General features: G+C 44.0%; 1 protein-coding gene across 6 annotated transcripts in view; it reads left to right on the plus strand.

The window, feature by feature from the left end:
* The window catches only part of PDE1C (phosphodiesterase 1C), a 511032-nt gene that overhangs the window by 192777 nt on the left and 296984 nt on the right, over nucleotides 1–21271 (plus strand). The window contains exons 1-2 of one of the 6 annotated variants that reach the window (XM_040472313.1): nucleotides 12283–12387; nucleotides 12955–13057. The exons of the other annotated variants lie outside the window; for them this stretch is intronic. Coding sequence (XP_040328247.1) covers nucleotides 12957–13057 — 101 coding nt within the window. The 5' untranslated portion in view covers nucleotides 12283–12387; nucleotides 12955–12956. Of the gene's footprint in view, nucleotides 1–12282; nucleotides 12388–12954; nucleotides 13058–21271 lie in introns of those variants that run through there. 6 annotated transcript variants of the gene reach the window in all.

Here is a 21271-nt window from a genome sequence, read left to right on the forward strand (position 1 = left end):
CCCCCCCCCCCCCCCCCAGCTTTACTGCAGTATAATTGACAAATAAAAATTGTATATATTTAAAGTGCACAATGTGATGGTTTTACATACATACACACACACACATATGTACATATTGTGAGATTATTACTACAATAAAGCTAATTCACATACCTATCACTTCACATAGTTACCTTTTTTTTGGTGGTCGTGGTGAGAACGCTTAAGATTTACCCCCTTAGCAGTTGAACTCATAAAAGTGGAGAGTAGAATTGTGACTGCCAGGGATGGTGTGGGGGGCAGGGAAATGGGGAGATGTTGGTCAAAGGGTACACAGTTTTGGGTACACAGGATGAATGCTTTCTGGGGATCTAATGTGCAGCACGGTGGCTCTAGTTAATAATACTGTCTTGTATACTTGACATTTGCTAAGAGACTAGCTGCTAAGTTTCTCACTGCAGGGTCCTTTTCATTTCAGCATATTGCCACTGTTTGCAAGTGCGGTCTTGGGTTAGTGGTCACTTCCCCACTCTCCTCATTCTTGACTATAAAGCTGCTTAAAGTTGGCTTGCAGTGTTCTGCAATTGCAAAGCCATAGTACCATCGGCAGAGGGTTCTGGGTCAGAGAACTATTTGTTGATCAGACACATGGAATCAGCCTTCCACTTTACGCAAAAACACCTACTTCTGAGAGACACCATAGTGGTGGGGTAGGCCAGTGACAGGCTTCAGCTCAAATCCAGTTCTGCCACTTACGATATGACGTCGGGCAAGTTAAGTTTCTCTGTGGGGGTTTCAGGGGTTATCATGCTTGCAAAGAGGGTGGTACATACTATATACAATAAACAGTAGCTGTTGTTATTACTATACTGCTACTAGTACTGTTACTAACTCACATTGGCAGCAAATATTTATTTTGGGGGAGGAGGAGAGATTGGATATGTCCTCTGGATACTATGCAGGGTTAAGTCTGCCCTTTCAGTAACCGTGCTGGCTCTGTCCACACATGGCCTTTTAGAGCTATATTTTGACAACTGCTCAATTACCCAGATAGCCGAAAACTATGTCAGCCATGGTCCCGATGCATTATTGATGTTGGCCCTTTTCTTCCAGCTGCATTGCACGGTCCTTGTCAGCGGAGAACAGGAAGGGTATTCTCTCTCTTGTGTCCCTTGGAAGCAGGCCAGAGTGGAATCCTGCTCCAAAATGTGACTTCCCTTCAAAGGTGAAAAGCATGAGTCACATCTGGTCGTCCCCTGGGTTATTTCCGCGCCGCCCCTCCTCCGCACCGTTTCCCCCCCTGCACCATTTCACGGGTGATTAAGGACAGGCAGGCGCGCTCCGCTGGGAGTGAGGTCAGAGCCCGGGGTGCAAAGAGGGATTTTCCTTCGCTTAGCAAACACCGGGCGACGTCACGGAGCCTCGGGGGCGCTATCAATTGCTGCGGTGAAAGCGCCTTCTGACGGGATATTGATTTGGCGCGATGGTTAGCAGCAGCTGGGACAAATGGAGCCTCCTCGCCGCTGCGGGGTTCTGGCCGCCTTGGCGGACCTGGCCGACGAGAAAAGCGTGTCCCCAATGTTTGCAAATGCGAGGGAGATGGGCTCAGCCATAGCACGAAATGACGCGGCGCCAGGCTGCTGCCAAAATGCCCAGAATAATGCGTTCACATGTACTTTTGGAGAGCAAACTCTGATAAGCTCTCAAATGTAAGCCCCTGCTTAATTGGGTTTAAAAAAGAGAGAGAAACAGAAAGAAAAGCCCCATCACTACATTTTCAGATTTTTTTTTTTTTTTTTACCGTTGAATTCCGTAGCTTTTTAAAGGAGTGGTTTTCTTTCCTTCCTCCCTCCCCCCCACCTCCTTTCCTTTATGTTTTAAGTGGTTTATGATGATGCATTTATTAGTCGTGGTTTCCGGGGCTGGATAGTAACCGTGGGAGGTAGGCTATCATTGCAATTTTAATCAAATTTATAATCACATTGAATGATGTAAGTCTCCCTGCCAATATTCTGACACAAGCACATTTTCATTTGATGAGAATGTTGTTTCTAAGAGCCATAGTTATCAAATAAAGCTAACGAGGTGACCAGTAGTAAATGGCCAGCCCTCTGTCAATAAACCCTTAACCATGTTTGACTTTGCTATGAGAGATGGAGGGGTTTTGAAAAGGTCATGCATTAAAATTTCCTCTCTGACCGGCTGGTTCTAGCACATAGTTAGAGACAGATCAATCCTGCAATAAATGAATATGAAATGTGGTCCCAAGTCCCAGGCTATAGTAGCATGTTTAGGCATTGCTTGGAATTCGATCTGGCAGAATGGTTTCTGATAGATTGAGTCATATGGGAAATTATTACTCTGATCATTAAAATTGGAACCTTCACGGCAAATGAGACTGATTTCTGCACAGGATGCAGAGGGTACTTCTGCTACGTTGTATGGACAGGTGAGGTGGGGACTGGTTTTCACAAATGCTCTTTGTGCTCGAGATGGAGACAGGAAGTATGAAATGAAATCTTTGTTACCTAGAGACTGATGTGGAAGGCTGTGCTTGGTTTGCCCACAGTGAAAGCAGAATGGCTGCTAACAGCATCTTCACTGACTACATTGGAGCTATTTTCAAGGACTCAGCACCCTTTCTTTTCAATGCTTTGGTTTTAAATTCTCAAGTGCTTCTGAAATCCCACTGAGGAGAATAATTGTCATTTCTTCATTGACATTTAGCCCAAGCAGTGGAGAATCCATAGAACTATCTATACCTGTGGGAGTCCACCTAGTTCTGCGGGGGTACTGGTGGCACACAGCTTTTAGAGTCTCTGGCTAAGATTTGCCTTGCATGCTAATTAATTTTAATTTGTGCCCATAAGTTTCCATTCCTCTCCATAAATCAGGTCCTACTCCCTGCTTATAGGAGTCTGTAACTCTCTCAGAAGTAGCAAGGTAAGTGTATGCCAACTTCTGATGAGTCTGTCAGTTTGTACATATGAAGGACTATGGGCCAAATCAAGGTGCCTTCGGGGTCTTTTTTATTAGCACAAATCTGTCAAAAGCATATGGGGGGAAGGCATTCATGGAGACATTATTCTTTTATTCTCCTGGGTCTTAAAAATCCTTTTACTTCTGGGAATCAGAAGTACTAGAATGGGCCATTTAGATATCCCAGAGAACAATTTTGAAGATACTGCCAGGAGTATTTCCCCTCATTGCCCTTGTATCCTTAATCACACAAAAGGTAACATTTCATTTATTTGGAAGTACAGCTGCTGGATAACTGAAAGGTAACCCTTTATGAACCAAAATGCAAGCTGGGCAGTGCCTTATTGGCCTTTCCTCAAACAACCCCAAATTAGCTTCTGGTCTAGTTGTTTGCATGTCTCAGATGTGCTCATTGACTATAGTTCATATGGCAGTAATCATCTTGGACCATAAATGAAATAAATTTCACAGTCCTTCTCTGAGAAGCTCAAGTTGGTCATGGGCCAGTTGGCCTGTTATGCCCTTGGGGACAGTGATGGACAGGATACTTGTGATCTCTGTCTTCCGGGATGCTAGTCTAGTAAATCCTGTAGTAGTGCTACCAACAGGGAAGTTAGTTCATCATCACTGATTGAATTAGTTCAGTGTTGTCACTGTGGGTTTTGGATGTTGGAGCTCATTACAGTCTCCCCTCAGTTCAGGTCACTTTTTCAAAAAAAATTTTTTTTAACGTTTATTTATTTTTGAGGGACAGAGAGAGACAGATCATGAACAGGGGAGGAGCAGAGAGAGGGAGACACAGAATCCCAAGCAGGCTCCAGGCTCTGAGCCATCAGCACAGAGCCCGATGCAGGGCTTGAACCCATGAACAGCGAGATCATGACCTGAGCCGAAGTCGGACACCCAACCAACTGAGCCACCCAGTTCAGGTCACTTTTTGAGATTAGTTAGCATCTCTGATTAAGCCAGGGGACATTCTTATTCCTTTCCAGCCATTCTTCATGGAGCAACCAGAGTGACCCTTGACAAACATGTATCTCTTGGTATCCCTGAGTGATTTCTCCTTGTACTTCAAGTGAAAGCCAGCCTTTAAATCTGCCCTCAAGGCTCTGCTGTGGCCCCACCTGGCTGCCTCCGCCTCTCACCCCAGGCTACTCTGCCCTTTGTCACATCCTTCAGCCACAACTTAACTGCCTTCCATTCCTTAACCACATCAAGCTTCTTCCTGCCTCAGAATCCTTGCATATGTTGTTCTCTCTTGTCAGAAATGTTTTCCTCCTTTCTGTTAGCTGGATGATTTCTTTTCTTCCTTCAGGTCTTGGCTCAGATGTTACCTGCTTACAGAGGCCATCCTTGACCACCTAGGTAGATTAAAGATGGCTCTAAAATCTGTGTCACTTTCTTCCCTCTCCCTCCACCTTGGAAGGTAGAGTTTATTTCTCCTCCTGCCCTTGAATCAGAGCTAGCACTATGATTGCTTTAGGCAACCAAATGCAGCGGAAGTGATGCTGTGCCAGTTCTGGGCCCAGCCTTTGCGAGGGCTGGCAGCTTCTTCACCTCCTCCCTCTCAGAACGCTTGCTCTGACAAGCAAGTGAGTGAAACCATATTGGATATTATAGCTCCAATTGCATGAGAGACCCCAAACAAGACCCGTGGAAGAACTGCCTGGTCAACCCCCAAAATCACGAGGGGGCAAAAAATGGTTGCTGTTGTTTTAAACCACTAAATCCTAGAGGGTGGTATATTATATAGCAGTAGTTGGCTGATACCAACCTATTTATAAATAGGCCCCACCCCTATTGTTTTCTGTACTGGACTCTGTTTATTTTCTTTTTAGCACTTTTCACAACTTATGATGATGTTGTGTTATCTGTTTCCCTATTTGCGGGGACTGGATTTTTTATTGACCACTGCACACTTACTATCACATAGTGCCTACCACATAGTAAGCACTCAGTGAGTGAATGAACTTTAAAGGTCCTAGCGTTTGTTTGTGAAATTGTGTCTGTGTTATCACCCCTCCCCTGCCCTGCTACAGAGACGAGAATCTGCAAATCTTTTTCTCTGGTGACAGTTCAAGAACAATTTTTGAGAAGAGTTTTTTTTTTTTTTTAAGTTTATTTATTTGTTTTTGAAAGAGAGAGAGAGAGAGGTATGGGCAGAGAGAGAGAGGGAGAGAGAGAGAGAGAAGCCCAAGCAGGCTCTGTGCTGACAGTGCAGAGCCCCATGCAGGGTTTGATCTCACAAAAATGAGACTATGACCTGAGCCAAAATCAAGAGTCTGACACTCAGTGACTGAGCCAACGCAACGCCCCAGGAAAAAAATTTATCATTCTTTATAAATTGTCCTTGTTAAATCACAATTCTGCTTTGCATCTACCATACACCTTCTCAACAGATTTTAATGATTCCCTACTGGCAAGAGCATACAAGGACTAAGCTTTCATAAGGGAGCCTTGGCCCACTTCAATCTGCATATCCAGCCTTTGCCTGTTGTCCCTTTCTTGGCCCCCCCTATACTGGTCACACCAGATTCCTTGTGTTATCAGGGCCACCGTATGCAATTTCTTGTTCCTGGAGTCTCTCTTCTCTAGCTTTTTCCTTCAGGAAGCCTTTGCCAATGGCTTATGCTTTTAGTGGTCATTCCTTCTCCTTGTCTGTGAACAAACTGTTGAACCAAGTCCTCGGATAGGAGCAGGAGCCATTCTTGAGATTCGGGAAGGAAACTCAGGGCTAGTGGAGCACCGGGACATGGCTTCTGGTCTCAGCTGTGCCACTGCCAAGCACCGGGTCTGGTGGACAGTTATCTAACCTGCTTGGGCTGCTTGTTCCTGTCAATGTAATTAGCAACTTGGCTAAGAGGATTGCTAAGATCCTTTTCAGCGCTGAGGTTTTCCACATTCAAATTTGCTTTACAGTGATAGGAAGAACAACCCGCTGATTTATGTGCATTTGGGTCGGAATTTGGCTGACTCTAGCATCAGCAGTTTTACATGAGCAAAATTTTCAATTTCATTAGAACAGCCAAGTTAATTCTGCAGGGTTGGCAGTGTGTTCTGAGAGGCAGAGTGGCCACCAGGGCCAGCAGTCAGGAAGCTGTGTATTGTCATGCTACCTGGCCACTAGCTGGATGGTAGACCAGGGGAGGGAAGCCAACAGATCATTTGGACCTCATCCGCCTCATGTCAAAACTTGAGATAAAAATAATGTGTTTCACTAACTTCAGGATTGTTTTGAAGAACTAATGTACATAATAATGGCAGTGCTTTGATAGGTTGTTACCAAACTGTTATTGAAATGAAATTATTGAGGTATCTATTTGTTGAGATGATAAGTCTCCTTGTATTTACCTTGGGTGCCCTGCCCACTCCAAGGTACTGTACCATTTCCAGTTTCCTTCCCTTCATGTCCCGTTGGATGGATGAGATGGTGGAGGAGCTATACTATGTTATGAGAGCTTTCAGTGTTTAAGGTACTGGCCATGCTTTTTTTTTTTTTTTTTTTTTTTTTTTAGCTCCTTACAAAAATCCTCTATGGGAGTTCTGTTAGGATTTTTATGGTTGCCAGTGACAGAACTCTGATTCAAGTTAGCTCAAGTGAGAAAATATGGGGGGAGGGGACACTTATTTGGTTCATATAACTTAAAAGTCCATGGGAAGCTCTGGCTTCAGCCATAGCAGGATCAAGGGGCTCAAAAAGATCCTGTAACATTTGTTTCTTGTTGTCTTTAGCTTTTCTCTCTGTTTTCCTCTGTGTTGGTGTCATTTTTCTGGTATATTTTCTCTACATGGTAACGATGTACCCAGGCCAAGATAACCTCAAGCTTTATAATGCTATCTCAAAGAAAAGACAGACCCTCTCTCTCTTTCCCAGTGGCCACATCAAATCTCTCATAAGGAACCAATATTAGATCTGCTTTAGTTATGTGGCTCCCTTAGACTGGTCACTTTGTTCAGAGATACAGGGTGGATGGCCTTGATTGGCCAACCTAAGTGATGTTTGTTATAGTCAAATCTAGCCAGTGGTAGCACTCTAGTTTTCCTGTAGCTTTTTTTGGAGGGCCAAAAAAGCATGGTTGTCCCAGGCCAGGCTTGGGTTTCAGACTGGGGTATGTGAGAGCTAAGAAGGGATCCAGAGGTCACTGAGTCCAACCCAGCCATGGCCAGAGAAGAGAAGTTTCGTGTCCTAGGTCACATGTGATTCAGTGCTACACTTAGCCCTTCAGTTTGCCTGTACCACCTCCGGTGGAAGCATCACATGAGCTTGTCCTGTCAGAGCAACTGAAGGATCCTGCCACAGAAAGGGGCAGACATTGGGCCACACGCAGGTTACATGAGACCACTCCTGGCCTGGGACTCCATCCTCTTTCTTCTCCTGTCTCCTCTCCCCCCCCCTCTCTGGGCCAAACTCTGGATGGTTGAGATTTGGCTACTCAGAGCCCCATTTCAGATGGGCCTGAGAACGGGGGTCCTCTGCACTTAGCAGTTCACTGCCTCTTCTTGCACTTTCTTTTTTCAGGTGGAGGTGGTTCCTGGGACAGAGTCTGACCCAAATTATAAAACCACAATGAGAGGACTTCAAAGGGCAAAGACAGTGTAACTGTCACCAAAGAGGCCCCTTGCCAGAAAGGGAAGCCAGTGGGAGAGAAGACAATGTGTCTTCTCTATTGTCTCCATTGACGATACGTCAATGTCTCTATTGACATTGTGTTATGTTCTGGCTTGAGTGGGAAGGAGGGGCTGATGTGCCTGGTGGTGCTACTTCCGATATCCTTAATACTTCTCTAGAATTCTCCCCCATCTCGCTACTGAGAGACTCTCTGGATGATGCCACTCCTGAGTCATGAAAACTGTAACAAGGGCTCTGGTTTGCTTCATGAAGGTCAAAGCAAGCGGTCCTAATCTTGTAGCTGGAAGACGGGTGTTCATGGGAGACAGTGCTGTGCTTTTTCTGATTTTATCTTTTTTCTTTGTGCAGCTCTTCGTTCTCCGTAGGCTGAGGAGCTTGTTTGTATTTGATAGCCAGATTCTTCTTACGGAGCCCTGGTGATCATTTGCCCCATGGTTGTTGCACACGCCCGTGGTAGGTTCCTGGAGAGCTGACCTCCGTGTGTGCTGCATATTCAGGGCAGCGAGTACCCTTGACATGTGACCATGCCTTCCTCTGCCTTGAGCCACCCCCAGCTCTCCATCATCTGGAGAGAGACTGAGTTACTTCTGTGACCACAGAGTCTGGCAGACCCTTTCAGCATTTTCTCCTGCCTGTCTTAGTCATGCCCTTATAGTCAAGCCACATAAAAGTGTTTGTGAAGAACTGTACACTCTACACCTTCTCATGCTTCTGTGTTTCTTTTCAAGCAGTGTGCTCTTTCCAGAGTCATCTGCCTCTACCCATCTTCCACGTAAACAGCTTCTTCAGATCCATTTTCCTGATCCAGTTTGAATGTCACCTCTGCTATGTAGCCTTCCTAATTCCCCCACAGTATCAGTGACCCTTCACCTGTGATCTTGAAGCCCTACCCTTTTTACTATATACCCCTTTACTTGTCTTTTCATGTGTCTGCAAGGAGGTGGTATAACAAAGGGAAAAGAACAGGAGCTTTGCACTTGGTCTGGGGTTAAAGCCTGGCTCTGACACTTATTGACTGCATGTCTTTGCAAAAGTGAGCTGACCTTTGGGAGCCTTTTCTGTCTTTGCTTGTAAATGGGCATGATGAACTCTTTTGAAGTGTTTTCTTGAGGAGGAAACAACCTGTGATGTGCTTAGCATGGCACTTGGCATTTAGTAGTGCTCAATAACTGGTAAGGGTAGTGGTTGTGGTTATTGTGATTATTGTTGGGTTATGAAATCTTAGAGATGAAAGGGACCTGAGGGGTAATTCTTATGCCTACAAAGCTTGATGCCTCCTCCCTTGTCTGATAGTCATCCGGCTTCTCCTTGAACTCTGCCACAGACAGGGAGCTCACTTTCTCTCTGATCTTATGATGCAGAGGGGCTTGCTAGTACTTAGGCTAAGTTACTCTATGTCTATTTGGGGAAATATTTTATTTTATTATTTTTTAAAATAATTTTTTAAGTTTATTTTGAGAGAGAGCAAAACGTTTGCCTCGTTAGGGCAAACAAGGTAGGGGCAGAGAGAGAGGGGAGAGAGAGAATCTCAAGCAGACTCTGCACCATCAGCACAGACCCTGATGCGGGGCTGGAACTCATGAACCATGAGATTATGACCTGAGCCGAAACCAAGAGCCGGAGACTTTACCGACTGAGCCACCCAGGTGCCCCTATTTGGGGAAATACTCTAATTTGGCAGTTATATTTATGTATATAAGTATGTGTGTTTATGTACATTACATATTTACACATGTATGCATGTCTCTGTGTGTATATGTGTGTGTGTTGTGTGTTGTGTGTGTGTGTGTGTATGTGTGTGTGTGTGTGTATTTAGTGATGTTTCACCATATAAGATTTCCTAAAACGTCTTACTGAAAAAGTTGGGTTAGGAAGTTACAATGGAAATGAACCTCCAAAGCAAAGTTTTGAGTGGCTTTGCATTTTCTTAGATTTTTTGTTTTTGGGTGAGTTTGCATCTACTTATTGCTTGTCTCTGGGTGGAATGCCAGTGGAAATTGTGGCTTGTAATGCTATTGCAACTATCAAGCATATCCTGCCTGTGATACATAAAGAGAATAAAGTCTGAGTGACATAATAACATGGTGCATCTAAAAGTAGTAATACTTTGTTGGCAGAGAGAAGACCACCTTTCATAATGTGCTTTAGAAACAACCCTGGATTAGGAGCAAGAAATCTTAAGATAGTCTATGGTACTTTAGCCTCAGTTTTCTCATCTGTGAAGTGGGAGTATTTGCCACACAGGGATGGGATATAGAGAAGGAAGAGGTGGACTCTGTCTCTGAGAACTAAGCACTCCCCACTCCCCTTCCCCATTCAACCAGAGCACCACTTTCTATAATCTTTAAATATGAGGTGTGCACTGGAGTCCCTTATAAAATGTTATTCTACATAAAATGTTCTGTTGCTTAAAAAATCTGTAAACTTCTACTAAACCAGATTATCTTTAAGGTCCCTCCCACTCCAAAAACTATATGGCTCTAAAATAAAAAAAAAAAAAAGTGATAGATCTTTACTAATTTTCTAATGTACAATTTTAAAAAGTTTTTAAAAATGAAACAAAATTACTTTTTAGAAACTTTTTAAAGGATATTTTTTTTGTCTTCCCTTTCTGATGGGCTTAATTGTAGTGAACAATTATTCTTTCTTTTTTCTTCTAAAATTCACTTTTCTCTGACTTAACCCAAATCCTACTCAGACAAGGAAAAGGTCATACATATGGTGGAGGGCAGGAAGATGAATATGCTTTATTATTCTCTTGTATCCTTTCATCCCAGGCCAGTCCTTGGAGAAACCATGCCATAATTAAAATATGTTTTCAGCCATATGCATGTCCCTTTTCAGCAATTCCTTTCCCCAGTTCTCTCCAGATGACCTCATAGAATCATGAAGGTGGAACAGATGTAAAAAATCTTTATGCCTAAATTCTTTACATTAGCCAGGTGGAAAATGGGACCCTGTGAGGGGAACAGATTTGTACTGGATAGGGTAATGAGCCATAACTCAAACGCTTTTCCAGGTCAGTTCATTTTCCAGTGGGTTTGGATAACCTCTTTGTGCTTTAGCTCTCTTGTTGTAAAATGGGGATGATCATAATAGTATTTGCGTCCTAGAGTTGTTGCCAGTGTTATGGGAGCATAGAACCTTAGAGCAGTGCTCAGACTAGAGACAGTTTGAGATACCTGTTTGCTGCTGTTATGATTGCTACGCTTCCATATTCTGACAGCAGGCTGCCCAGAGTTCACAGAGATGGAAACCTCTCTGGGGACCATGCTGCCTCCCATCTTGCATCCCCCAAACAAGTGGTTAAAACAATGTCTTTTTTTTTTTTTTTTTTTTTTTAAGCATCCAGTTCTAGCAGGTCACTGCTCCCTGCTGGGTGACATTGGGTAGGTAATTGGTTCTTTTCAGATATATCAATTTCATGTTAACATGGTAGCTGCTTAATACTACCTTTGCCTGGTAGTAATGTGTTAACTCAGTGATAATGTATGCGGTTCCAGAAAATCCGTAAGGACTGACTTTAATGAGGTGACTTCAGATTGTGTGGCAGGTGAGTGTGTAAGTCCTTTTGAATCAAATAGGTCTGTCATCTCACCTTATGGAAGATACCTTCTTCCACTGGAATGACTGGGGCTAGCCATGCCATCCCCACCACTGGATGGATGGAAACCTCTAATTTCTGGAAAGTAAATGCCAACCATCGAATGGGTGAACGTTTAGGATTTTGACACTATCATTTTATTTCTTTGTCAAGGTCACAATGAATGTAACTTTACTTGAGCAATGAAGAAACATGAGTTCTTTAAGTCTCTCATTTTTGAGAAGCAGGTATGTAACTGATGGGTAGCCAAAGGACGCTGGGAATGCGACTGAAAGAATCTAACTGCTTGTGAGGGAACTATGGTTACAGGGCAGGCTGCACCCAGAATCTCAGGAGCCCTGAGTGCCAGCTTTGAAATGGCCCAGGGAAGTGTTGGTGGCTTCTTCTAGATGGGAGTTTGACCACCAGTTCTGTGAGGTCAGTCAGGGCTGCAATCACCCGGAGCCAGGATCTTCTAGTGTTCTGTCTGTGGTCTCTCTCTTAATCCCACCGCGCTTCCCAGCTCCATAGCTGGTCCCATTCTTCCAGAGCACACAGGGTGTATTGACACTGTGAATGACCTAGGGGGAAACAGACGGTGCGTTGCCACTCTGTGGAGCTGAAACTCTTTGCCAGTCCCAACGTCTGCTCAGCCGTCGCCCCGCGGGGACCTCTTGAGTATGTGGAATTGGTGGAAGCTCCTACCTCCTCACTGTTGGTTTCTATTTTCCTTTTCTCCGCACCATGGGTGGGGGGTGGGGGGGAGAAACGAAGACTCTCAAGAGCAGGAACGTAGCAGGACCTTCTAAGTGTGATGTGTGGTTACTTTAGTCCTTACCAATTGCTTTAATATTTCAAAATGGAAGCGGCTCAAGGGAGGACGAGTAGGTGAGCCATACCTGAGGGCTCCCCCCATAAACTCCGCGGAAACTCGCCGCGCTGTTTGCTCCGCAGCCCCCCGGGGGGCCCGCAAGCCCGGGGTCCCTGGGCTCGCGCGTGGCGCCGCGGGCCTGGTCTTGTGTGCGCCGGGGCGGTGCGTGGCGCGCGGGGCCCCGGGTCCGAGGCCAGAGCCTGGCGAGCCTGTGCCCCGCGGACCGCGCTGCCCGGCGCGCCCCTCCCTGCGCGCCCGCGGGTGTCACACCAGACGCCAGCCCCGGCGCGCTGACAGACGACTTTTCTCAGTTGTCACTTTTCTCGCTTGTCAGCGGAGCTGCTGGTAAGTGAAAGAAAACAGAGACGGGGCGCGAAGGCTGCGAGGCGGTGGGGGGCGGGGAGAGGGGGCGGGACGGGAGGGGGGGAGGCCGCGGGGCGCCCCGGGCTGGGGGCGCGGGCGGAGCCCCGTGCGCAGCCTCGGGGTCGGAGCACCCCGCCCGCCCCAGCTCCCTCTCGGCGCATCCCCTCCCCTGTCTCCCCTTCTCACTGTCTCCCCTCCACACTCGGTCCTCCCTCGCTCCCCCCAGTCCTTCAGCTGCCTCACGGTTCGCTTCTGTGGCTTTGTTAAAAAAAAAAAAAAATCCCACTAGGTCCAGGTGCTTTCTCCTTGAGCAGCTCGGGACCATGGCTGGTCCCCGCAGCCGCCTCCAGGAGGCACCTGGGCCGGGGGTCGCCGGCGCTGCGAGCCCCCTGTAAGTCCGGGTTTGGGGGGCCCAGAAGGAGGAGCGCGCACAGAAAGTGACAGGCAAAGGCGCGCGGCGCACGGCTGGGGCTCGAGGGCCGGGCCGGCGAGGAGGCGGGGAGGGCCAGCCCAAACTCTCCCAGCCTCACTCCCACTGATAACCTGCAGCTATGGAGTCGCCGACCAAGGAGATTGAAGAATTTGAGAGCAACTCTCTGAAATACCTGCAACCCGAACAGATCGAGAAAATCTGGCTTCGGCTCCGAGGGCTGTAAGTAAATCCATTTACTTCTCTTGCCCCGTTTCTCTCTGCAGTCAGTATTTTACTACACAGCTACAGCCATGACTGCTCACCCTGTTCCCGCATGGCTCTTTAAGTACAGCCCTAGAAGTTCCACAACTGCTTCTCTGTTAATTACAGTCACTGCTACCTCCCCCCCCCCCTTTTTTTTTCAAAAGAGACTTTTCTGAGTGTTTTAGAATGCCTTGCTATTTCCAAAGCATACTTTCTTTGGGGGAAAGAGGAAATGTCCTTAGATTTCAGTAGTAGTAGCTCAGTACCCATGGAGATGTTTCTGGTCCTTTTGCCCAGGGAGAAAAGTCTGGGGACTGTTAATCGAAGGAAGACTTATTCTCTGCAAAGTGCTTGCAAACATCTTGGCAGGTGGTCCAAGAACTTACCTTCCGTTCAAATTCTACATGCATTCTGGCTGCTAAATTTTCCTCTCCTTCTCCCCAGCCTAGTTCAACTTCTGATATTTTCTTAGGGTTCTTTCTATCTTAAAATAGTCACCAGAAGGAAGGGGCTATTTTTGGAGAAAGTGGGGGTCAGAACCAACAGTGGAGTTTCCTAGCAGTATTTGAATAGTGAAATCGTGCATTTGCTTTCAATATAGTGGCCAGAATTCTGGTTGGACTGATGGACAGAGATCTCTGAATTTCATTCACTTCATTGGGTTCTGTCTGGTTTTGGGTACTGAGGAGAGGTGACCTGAAAATACATGGTATTTTCTGTGAAAAGATTTTATAGATAATGAAGAGCTGGTTACCCCATTCAGGAAGCTCTAATGATACCTGTATATTTACATCTTGCTCCTCAGTTGACCAGGCAGATCCCAAAGACATCTTTCATAACTACCCAATACTCATTTCATTAGACATTTGGCATCAAATATCTAGTGCAGTTAAAAAAACAATTTTTTCTCCAAATATATTATCCAGACATTCTGTTCCTTATGAAGGACAAAGATGGGAATACCAGCTCCTTCCTTGGCAGTTTGTTTGTTTTGCTGTAGTTATTGTTTTTGAAAGCATGTGCGTGTGTGTGCGTGTACACACAGACACACACACACACACACACACACACACACACACACACATCACATCCCAAAATAAAATAAAAAAGGCACTGATCTAAGTTAGCTTCATCTTAGAGGAGACCACATCCTGACCAGGGTATTCAAAGTTTCTAAAGGGAAGCAATAACGAAAGTGTATGTTTCTTTAAGGGGTCCCCTAAAGTGTAATTTATAAAAGCCCTTCCATTAATAATCTAAGTGAGTTTCATTGCCATTGATCTAAAGGAGAAACCATGCCAAATACTATGATTTTTGAGTTGTCTGGCTGCTGTAAGCAAGCAGAGGTGGTAAACTTGTGTGGAAATTTTGTTGTTTTGGTTGGCAGACTGTCCTGACAGTTGAGACGCGTGCAAGGCAGCGCCTCTTTCAGAGCAGTGTTTACAATAAACTCATGTCATAGGTAATGAGCATTCAATCTGATCATATTGTGGTGCACACAGAGAGTTGTTGGCCTCTACAGTCTGGGTCCAAGGTATGCAATGTAAAAGTGCAGTCAGGCTGGTCTCCTTGCCATCTCGGCTGGAGGGACTCATCTGCACACACTCAGGACTGCTCTCTGGCTGCTTTACAATTACAGCCCACTCCATGGAGCTACTCAGGCTAGAGAGGAGTGTTTGGGCAAATCAGCCAGGCTGGGAATGTGCGTAAAAAAGCATTTAGTGCTTACAACACGCTGTCTTGTAGCTTTCTGCTTCATATCTTGTAGGCTTCTCTCCCCAAGGTGTTGGGGTGTGATATAACCACATTTTCATTCTCTAGTCTCTCATATCTATTCAGCATCCGGTGCCTTTGAACATGAAAGGTGTGGGTTGATTCTTTTCCAAGTGTGTGTTTTTGAATTCCTCTCTTTACCCTTCTACTGAAATGCTCTGCCTAACAGCAATCCTAGGAGATCTGTTGCTTCATTTTCTGTTTCGAAAAGGACATGTTCCTACCGTAATTATGGCATAGTTTTTTACTACTGTTAATGGTTCTTACTGCCACTTAAAAAACCAAAACAGTAGTGCTGTGATAAGTTGCTAAAGACTCTGGAAACCAAAGGCATGCTTATTTATACCACTTGGAATAACACTTTCGCAGTTCACAAACTAGAAACCGTTAGGAGGTGGAAGGGTATGTTTCTATTTGTCCACACAACAGACTGTCAGTAAGAGAAAGTAAGCAGCCCTTTCATCATTTTATAAATACCCAATAGTCCTATTGGATTTTCAAGTAAATTTATTACCATGACTCCCTTATAGAAAGGGCTTTATGATCACAGATAGTTACGAATTTAGTTCAGCTTGTTTGGGAACCATCTAAGTTCAGGACTTGATCATCTCATGCCTGGACTGTTCAGTGGCGTCTTCTTCTTGTCAGTATCTTTTCTATTCAATTTACTATTGAATTTTTCATCTCCTGTATTAGAGCATAAGTTCCTTGAGGACGGACACTTTGTGTGTCTTGCTTACTGCTGTACCTCCAGTGTACAGAGCAGGGTCTGGCATGTAGTAGGTGTTCAGTAAGTAGGTGATTAAAGAAACATAAAGATACAAATATGAACTTTATAATATTCAACATGAATGTATATATCCAAATATATTTGGATCAGCTTATAGGCCATATGACGTATCAACACAGTATTCCATGAACGAGGTGGGAGGCAGGTTTTGTTAATATCATTACCCAGATTGGGCACAGAGATCTAAACTGAGGTAGGAACAGATGTGGCAAAGCCACAACCCAGGGCTGAATCTCACTCTTGTTTATCTAAGTTCTCTTTTTCCTTCCCCATATCCTCTTCCCTTCTGTGCACTGGCCTGGAGTGGTCTTTACCAGCAGTAAGAGGATTGTTGCTCCTGCTATTATTATCTGCCAAGAATCTACAGCATAGGAGAATATAGGGAATGATCCTGTATACATTACAACCTCTACCCATCCCCCTTCCATGCTTTATTTTTTTCTCTTACACATCTCACCACCTGAATGCTAGGTATTTTTTTTATTACGTTTATTGTCTGTCTTCTCTAACTAAAATATAAACTTCATGAGGACATAGTATTTCCAGTCTGTTTTGATCACCGGTGTGTCCCCAGCACCTACAGTACTACCTGGTGTATAGTAAATTATCGATACGTATTTGAAACCTAGAGCTCATTCACATATTTCTCTGGGGAAAAAATTGGGAAAAACTCTTAATCTAGCCTTGTAGCATCATCGCCATGTTCATAGCACATCGAATACTGGAAATGTGAATTTTAAACACTATGTACCCCAGCTGAGATGGCAAAACCCTGCAAGCGTTGATATTTACCATAATGACGACTCTTTTTCCTTGCGTGAGGTGCTGAATACCAATGTATAGAGACCAACTGTGATTTGAAGGTTGTGGTGTTCCTCATCCTCACTCTGCAGCTCTCAGACCCATGTTCATGTTCCTCTGTGCTGGGAGGGAACAATACTGCACACCTGAGCTTTTTAATTATGTCTGTCAAAGGGATGCTATCTGCTTACATTTCTGGGATGAGCCTCTTTTTTTTTTAAACCCATTTTCGTTTCTGTAGACCTCGGTTTCCCCTCAGTGCTGTTGTCATACTTCTTTCCTCTGCAAAGAGGGTGGAATTTTTAAGGGCCCCTCCCGATGGCTGTTTTGTTAGGGAATCTTCCAATCAGGGAAAATACGACAACGGCTGTACTTTATTCCTCTGGTGATGTGGGGGAGCCTCACGGCTGCATAGGTTTGAGTCATGACTTGTACCTTGGGTCCTGACCAAGGGTTTTTCTATTGCCAGACTGTTCTATGATGACAAAAAAGTGTTTCTATACCTTTTTTTTTTTTTCAGTTGAGAGCAAGTGAACAGGTTTCACTTATTCTGTTGTCAAAATTGTAATTAGGCTATAATGTGTTTATTTTTCCTTACTATGAGGTAGTCAGTATAATAAATTTTATGCTTATATAACACTTTCTATGAAGATGATGTGTTCTTTTGCATTATCTAAAATGATATCATGATATAAAGGGAGGCAAATAGCCATTAAGGTAACAGACTGGGACTATTGTCTATTCAGTGGGCTTTCCCATTCCCCAATGTGGTAATAGACCCTGCCTCCCTCCTGATTAGGGATGAGCTCAAGACCCAGGACTGGCAAATCTTAGAATTTGACCTTTGTGGCAAGAGTGGTAGGTAGGTCTCAGGTGTGGCACGGAACCGAGTGGTAAAGTCCTTTGTTGGCATTGCTCTCTTGGCCGCTGGAGAGTGCCACTTTCCCTTCTTCTGGGTTTCCCTGGTGGCTGCCACTGGCTCAACTTCCCACTTCATGGGGAAGACCTTTCTGTGATAGGAGACAATGAAGCCACCACTTAGGGAAAAGCAGAGGGGAGAATATGGAGTGGAAATCCCCGATCTGCTCCCAGAAGCCCCAGTTTCTGTACTCTGCCAGCTCTACCACCAGCCAGGCTGTTTCTGCTAAGGTTGCTTTGAGTTTGACTTCTCTCAAAGGGTCTTCACTAATATCCCACTGAAGTACCGAGACCTTAAGTGACTCTTCCAAACTACACAGCAAAGATGTGAGGGAAAGCCATAGACAAAGAAGCTTGGATATCTGGTTTCATATTTCTTATTTAATGAAGCCCTCTGCTGCTGTATTTTCTCTGTACTCATCTGAAAGTTTTAATAGCGCCATCAGTGTTCAGGCAACATTAGTTTACTCAGTTAACATTTACTGAGTGTCTATTATATGCCAGGCACTTTCATAAGCTCTGGGTGTGCAAGAGTAGATAAAATACCTGCCCTTCAGCACTTCCAAAGCTGGCAGGAGAGACTGAAAGGAAAAGCTGGAAGTGTTGACTATAGTTACAGAGGGATACACAGAGAGCCACCTCTATCTGGGTTGGCCAGAGAAGGTGTTGCTGACTGGCAGTCAGCTGCAGATTTATTCTAGCGGAGTCCTTAGAGTTACAAGGAAGAGACTCGCGCAGATCTTTTTCATTCATGTCAGCCTTGTGCAAAGATGCAAAGAAGTGTTTTGCAAAGATTTGAGGAAGCAAAGAGTCCTCTAGTCATCCCAGAATAAATCAGCCCAGAATTATGAGCTGGTTTTATGGGCAACTGGGAAAGCTCTTCTATTTACTAGGGATAAAGCCTGAATCCTAGTGCCCTTCTCTATGCTCACTTCTCATTGATAATCTCCAAGAGGAGAGGGTGTGGTTGGGTCAATTTGCTATCATCCAATGTTGAACTACTGGACAGAAATCTCCCAGGTCACCTCAAAAGCACTTGGCCCCTGGGCGCCTGGGTAACCCAGTTGGTTAAGCGTCCGACTTCGGCTCAGGTCATGATCTCGCAGTTCGTGAGTTTGAGCCTCCTGTGGGGCTCTGTGCTGACAGCTTGGAGCCTGGAGCCTGCTTCAGATTCTGTGTCTCCTGTCTCTCTGCCCCTCTCCTACTCGCACTCTGTCTCTCTCTCTCTCTCTCTCTCTCTCTCTCTCTCTCTGTCAAAAATAAATTAACATTAAAACCAAAAGCACTTGGCCCCTAAATTGGTCCCTGGTCCCTTAGGGACCTCACAGGGTTACCTTTCCCTATAAATCAATTAATTCCCAAGAGCCTTAGTTACTTTCCTTGAAAGGTAGCTGTGTGATATCCTCTTATCAAGTGCAATTTTGAGGGATAGATGAAAGCTGATGAATGGAGGTAACAGAGTGTGCAGAGGTACAGAGGCATGGGAGATGTTGGCCCGTTGAGGAGGAGTGAGAGAGAATGTTGGAAAGGAAGGCATGCGCCAGGTAGTAATACATGGAATTCTAGGAGATTTGCTTTTTGTTTTATTCAAAACTGTACATGCTCATAGTTTAAGGAGGCAAATATTTGAACACATTTTGCTATATTACACACACACACACACACACACACACACAAATGTGTTCCACTCTCCATTCATCCTACAGAGAATATTTTTTATTTTGTACAGGTAATTTTAAGGAGTTTTCATCTTATCTCTTACTTATAAGGAAGTGTTAAAAGGCTTTAAGCTGGAGAGTAACAAATTGAGATTTGAATTTTAGGATGGCTACTCTGGAAGAAGTGTAGAGGACAGACTGGTGATGGAATTTGAGGCCTGGCGACTGTTTGGAGAAGATTCTTGAATTTAGTGTAGTGCCAGTTAGTTTTGGAGCAGAGAGAGAAAGGGAAGTTGTCTTCCAAGTTTGTTTTGGCTTGGGTGTCTTAGTTTGGTGCCATTTGCCTTATTAGGGGCCATGGAGAGGAGAGCAGGCTGGGATAAAGCAGAGTGATAAACTTGGGTTTAGATATGTTGAAATGGAATAGCCTCTGGAAGATCCATGTAGGTGTTGGTGATAGTCTGGAACTATGGAGAGACCTTTGGCTTGGAGCAGTGGGTCTGAGAGTCATGGTTCTGAGGAAAAGCCTCGCAAACAGATGACCTAAGAAAGAGGAGCTTCACGTGAATCTCACTAATAAAGCAATGCCAAAAGAATAATCTAAAAAATTACTTATTTCCTCCAGATTACGTATTTTAGGGTATTAATTGGCCCTTCCAATCTGTCACGTAATTGGAATGGCTTGGCATATTTTTGTTGGTCTCCTATTCTATACCAGATACCAGGAGCTTCAGAGGAGATATAGAAAAACCCTGTTCTCAGGAACTTTAGAGTCTAGTTAGGGAGACAGTATAAATCTTTATACATATGAAAAGTTAAAAAACAACAATAAAAGTATGTGCAATAATTAATTGCCAAATAAGTGATGTTGACACAATGTCCTAGGATTCAGAGAAGGAAGACATTTGTATATGAGGGATTATTTTTGAGTCTTTCTTTTCCTAATAAAGATCAATAAAGTCTCACCTGAATAGGTTCTTAATATATATTAAGAGGGAGAAAGAGGTAAATATATAAAGGGTAAATGGGTTTTTACATTTAGAATGAAATTTTCTTTACTTGAATACTAATGCAGTATATTAGTACATCATCACTTGCTTAACATAATTTGGTTGTGCTGACTTATTAGCTAATTACAACTCACTATTTATCAAGCTAAGTATTTATTATTTTGACCAAGCTTTACAGCCTCTATTGGTTGGGATGCAGCCCTGAGTAGAGGGTATTTCTACATTTCTAGCTCAATTTTCTGTCTTTAGTTTTCTTTGGCTCATAGAAACTGCTTGGTTCCAGTTTTTCCATATGGAGGGAAAGCACTTACATGACCTGAGTCATGGCTTTTTGATTAGAGACTAAGAAAAATAATTGTTGAGTCTGAGGCCCATAAAGTAGTCTTTAACAGCTTGGAGAATGAGCATCACAACTTCTCATCAGCAATAAAAAGTGGATTCCCCAACAAATGGAACACTTTGTTTCTGGAGAAAGTATACCGAATCCATGTCAACTTTGGTATTCTTCAGACTTATTGAACTGTACTCTTTATTAAAGACCTTTTGACAGCTCTTATTAAATAAAATAAATGAGTCTTCATGAGTGTAAGAAAAGCCTAGATGTTTCTAGGTTGTGAAATAATGAAAAGCTTTAGAGAATAATTCAATTGAGAAGACATAATTTATGATTATAGGTAATGAATTTTATTGATATATCTGAACGACTACACATACAACTATATGTAGGAAAGTAATCCATCACTCATTCACTAGGCAAACATTTCTCTGGCACTTACCACGCACCAGGCACCAGGCAGTGAGAAGCAAGATAAAGGCTCCCTCCTTTAGGGAACATTCAGTCTACTGGTAGAGGCAAATATTAAATATGTAATTCCACAAGTAATTATTTATATTGACGAGTGCTGCGGAAAAATATAATAGAGGGCCCAAACCTGGTGCAAAAATCAGGGAAGGCTTCTCCAAGGAAGTGAGATTTAAAATGAGCTATGAAGAACAAGTAGGTATTCGTTATGTAAAGAGTTGAGGAAGAGTGTTCTAAGGTATTCAGGGACTGGGAAGACAGCATGTGCAAAAAAGCCAAAGGATCATGGCACCTCTGAAAAAACAGGAAGGCCACGTGGCTAGAGTCAAGATTGTATAGAGACAGGAGTCTCAAGACGTGGCTAGAGAGGGATTGGATCTTGCTTCTTATTTTATTTTATTTTATTTTATTTTATTTTATTTTATTTTATTTTATTTT

This window comes from Herpailurus yagouaroundi, unplaced genomic scaffold (genome assembly GCF_014898765.1).
Source record: "Herpailurus yagouaroundi ecotype Mexico unplaced genomic scaffold, PumYag 100, whole genome shotgun sequence".
In the NCBI taxonomy this organism is placed as follows: Eukaryota; Metazoa; Chordata; class Mammalia; order Carnivora; family Felidae; genus Herpailurus; species Herpailurus yagouaroundi.